We start from the raw sequence: 3,239 nt of genomic DNA, 5'->3' as shown, positions 1-3,239 counted from the left end.
ATATTTGATACACTATATATATTTTGTTTATTATAATCAACTTCGATAGTTTAGCGTTGAAGGGGCTCTGGACCTCGCTTCACTTAAAGCCGCTACTGGGAATGTCAAATAGAATGACGAAGAGTATCAGGACTGCATTACATGCGAGATATTATTTCAGTATAATTCAGTATGTAAATGCGCTGAAACGGAACACTCACTGGGCAATGCTCGACGCGGACTTAACCGACTTTTTTCTGTTACTTGCGGAGTAATGTAATAATAACATAATCTGCATTATCAGGATAATAGTGATCACACTATTTTAATTATTTGATTATAATGAAAGTTTACCTTAAGATCCGACTCGTATGATTTGTCCCAGAGATTGGGCCCAAGGAAGGCAGTTTGGGCATCAACGTTGTTCCAAAGCTCACCATCGTCTTTTTTGTCGTCATTCCCTAATATACTACTTGCTAAGTCTTTGATCGCCGAATGACCATGACCGTGTGGATGTGTTGGTTTACTGTTTCCTGTAACAGAATACAAAAAATTATTAACAAATCGCAAACAAAAATGTTAATTATGGCTATTAATTGGATTCATTTTAAAAGTGTGTAGTCGAGGTTTACTACTTTAGAAAAATCTAAAATTTTTGTTTGTAACATCTACGAGGGTGGATTGATAAGTTTCCGGCCTAACCAAGAGATGACGCCACTAGGCCTACCTTGAGGTGACATTCTATAGTACCATCCTTGGATAGCTTGTAGCTATAGTTTCAGCCCGATCTCCTTGCTAGTGTAGGTTTGACAGCNCTGTATTCTGTCGAAACTGCCAGACGCGGATCGCGATTTCGATCTTTTTGGATCTCATCAGCGCGTCGCAGGCAGCTCCGACAGAACACAGACCAACTTATAAGTTAGCTACGCCGGGATTCGTTTCAGCAAGTAGATATCCATATATTTAAATGGACCTTGTTGAAGCCTACGTAATCCTAAAATGTAGCACATTGTACTACAGATGGCGTTGATCGCGCAATTTGTGGTATTTTATAAAACGCGCTGTTAAGACAGCAGGTAAAAGTTGATCTGTGTTCTATCGGAGCTGTCTGCGACGCGCTGATGAGATCCAAAAAGAACGAAATCGCGATCCGCGTCTGGCAGTTTCGACAGAATACAGACCACTTCGAATTATTTTATTCAACCCTTCTAAAGTAAAACGGCCGTCCATAAAATATATTTCATATTATTATTTCGTCATATTATCACCTTTCCGATTCTAAAATCGCTACGTCAACCCCCACCGTTCTCCCCCACGTAACAAAACCGTACAGCCAGACTGGACCCCTCTACCCCCAATTTTGGTTACGTAATTTATAGACAGCCCCTAACGAAAATGTACAATGTAAGTAGCAGTTGATACTAATTGGTAACTAAAAATTTTTTGAGTGTTTCTATCCATACTCTGGTTCCAGTGTAAAGCTGGAGGGTAGAGTGGATGGTCCTATTCAGTTTTGCACGGGTGGTAGTTGAGAAAAACAAAAATGAATACAAAAATAAAGGTGAAAGAAGTGAAAATTAAAAAAAAAAACTCCAGCACATGATTCTAAACATATTCGGTCAATGTTTTGATGGTGACATCTTTCCTGATGAAACGTGAGTTTTCAATTTTCTAAATATGAAAGACATTTACGCCCTTATCATCATCATCTTCAGTCCAAAGACTGGTTTGACACGTATCTCCATCAACCTACATCTCTAACGATTTGCAAACAATAATTTAATCAATGTCTGCATCTACCTCTCTTAACACCTGTCTGCCTCTTATTTGTCTCTAACTAGCCCTAAGGGCTTCTATTTCATTTCCGAAGCGCCCACCGGTAACGTTTCACACCCATGCAAAATCTTAAGTGTTAACTAATAGATTACTTGGTAATGACAACTCGAAAATTGTCCGGAACGCTAGTAGATAGTAGACATCAATTCTTTCGCATTTTGCGATTTTTTGATTCACGTATTATGAAACTTGAACTTGATTCGCCTTAAAATTTACTTTTTTTCTGATTCTTGTTGTAAACTTACTCGAGTCAGCGGGTGAAGGAGGGTTGATGGTGTCTGGACTCATGCAGTCGCTAGGACTGGGCGATCGCTCCCTTTTTGTGACTCCGTGTCCACTGCTAAGGGATGCTGACCCATGAGAACCTAGACCGTCCATTGAGACACCATTTTCCGACAAGAACTCGTCCAGGTCCACATACTAAAAAGAAAAAAGGTTCATCATTATTACACTCCTTTTCTGCTTTTCTCATTGCGTGGGTTCGTCTAGAGTTACGGCGTGTTAAAGTAAAAACAATAATTGGATATTAAATCCTTATAATTGGATATGGGAAGGAAAAACATTTTTAATGCGTAAACATCTTATGTGACGGTCTATAATCACAAATGTGCAAAATGTTTTTTTTTTAAGAATTTAAATACAAAATGCAAATACTTTTTTGATTTGCTATTTCAAATGTAAAATACAAAAAAAAATCCCTTTTGTATTTTAAATGCTACATGCAATTCCATGGATCATGACATTGGTATCAAGATTGAGAAAATTTTTGATCTTTTTATTAAAATCAAAAAGTGTGTCATTTATTAATTTTTTTTTGCCTTCAGAAAGCATAATGATTATTGTATTATGACAGTTTAAAAAGTTAGTAGCTAGCGTGGTTTCGTCAGCAACAGTGCTTTCCTTCAGTAAATTATTCAGAAACGGACTCGTGGCTGAGTTGATCGCAAAACTGGTATTCTCATTCAAGTATTTTAATGGAGACATACAATTTTTTTTTTGTTTATTAATTGTCTTCTAAATTTTTTGTTATGACGATATCTTTTTAGCACCTTGAACCCTGTTAAACTGAATTCTACGCAAATGCAATCGTAATGGAACTGTTTAAGATTCATCAAAGTTAATAAGAAAAGGGTTCTTAAACTTCCACCGACAGAACCCAGTGAGTCTGTGTATGAGAGATGAGCGCTGCGGCGAATGCCAAATAAATCGGGATTGATATTCGGAAAACGCGCCAAGTTGCAAATTTTGCAGCCACGCCTGTTGGTTTATTCATAGATGCGTTCCCAAATCGGTTTCCGTACCAATAATAATAATCGCAAATGTATTATTGACTTTAGATTAGTGATGAGCAAAATTCGTCTTGATCTTGCGAAACTTTAACACCAAGACTGGACCAAAATAAAATGTTTAAATATTTAATATAT

General features: G+C 37.2%; 1 protein-coding gene across 6 annotated transcripts in view; it reads right to left on the bottom strand.

Moving 5' to 3' along the window:
- LOC108736695 (hepatic leukemia factor) overlaps positions 1-3,239 on the bottom strand; it is a 247,208-nt gene that overhangs the window by 21,345 nt on the left and 222,624 nt on the right. For all 6 annotated transcript variants that reach the window (XM_025979744.1, XM_025979745.1, XM_025979746.1 and 3 more), the window contains one exon: positions 334-512. In XM_025979744.1, coding sequence (XP_025835529.1) covers positions 334-512 — 179 coding nt within the window. The remainder of the gene's footprint in view (positions 1-333; positions 513-3,239) is intronic.

The sequence above is a fragment of the Agrilus planipennis genome, unplaced genomic scaffold, assembly GCF_000699045.2.
Source record: "Agrilus planipennis isolate EAB-ADULT unplaced genomic scaffold, Apla_2.0 scaffold170, whole genome shotgun sequence".
Taxonomy (NCBI): domain Eukaryota; kingdom Metazoa; phylum Arthropoda; class Insecta; order Coleoptera; family Buprestidae; genus Agrilus; species Agrilus planipennis.
Note: the sequence above shows the minus strand (reverse complement) of the source record. Positions and strands in the feature narration are given on the sequence as shown.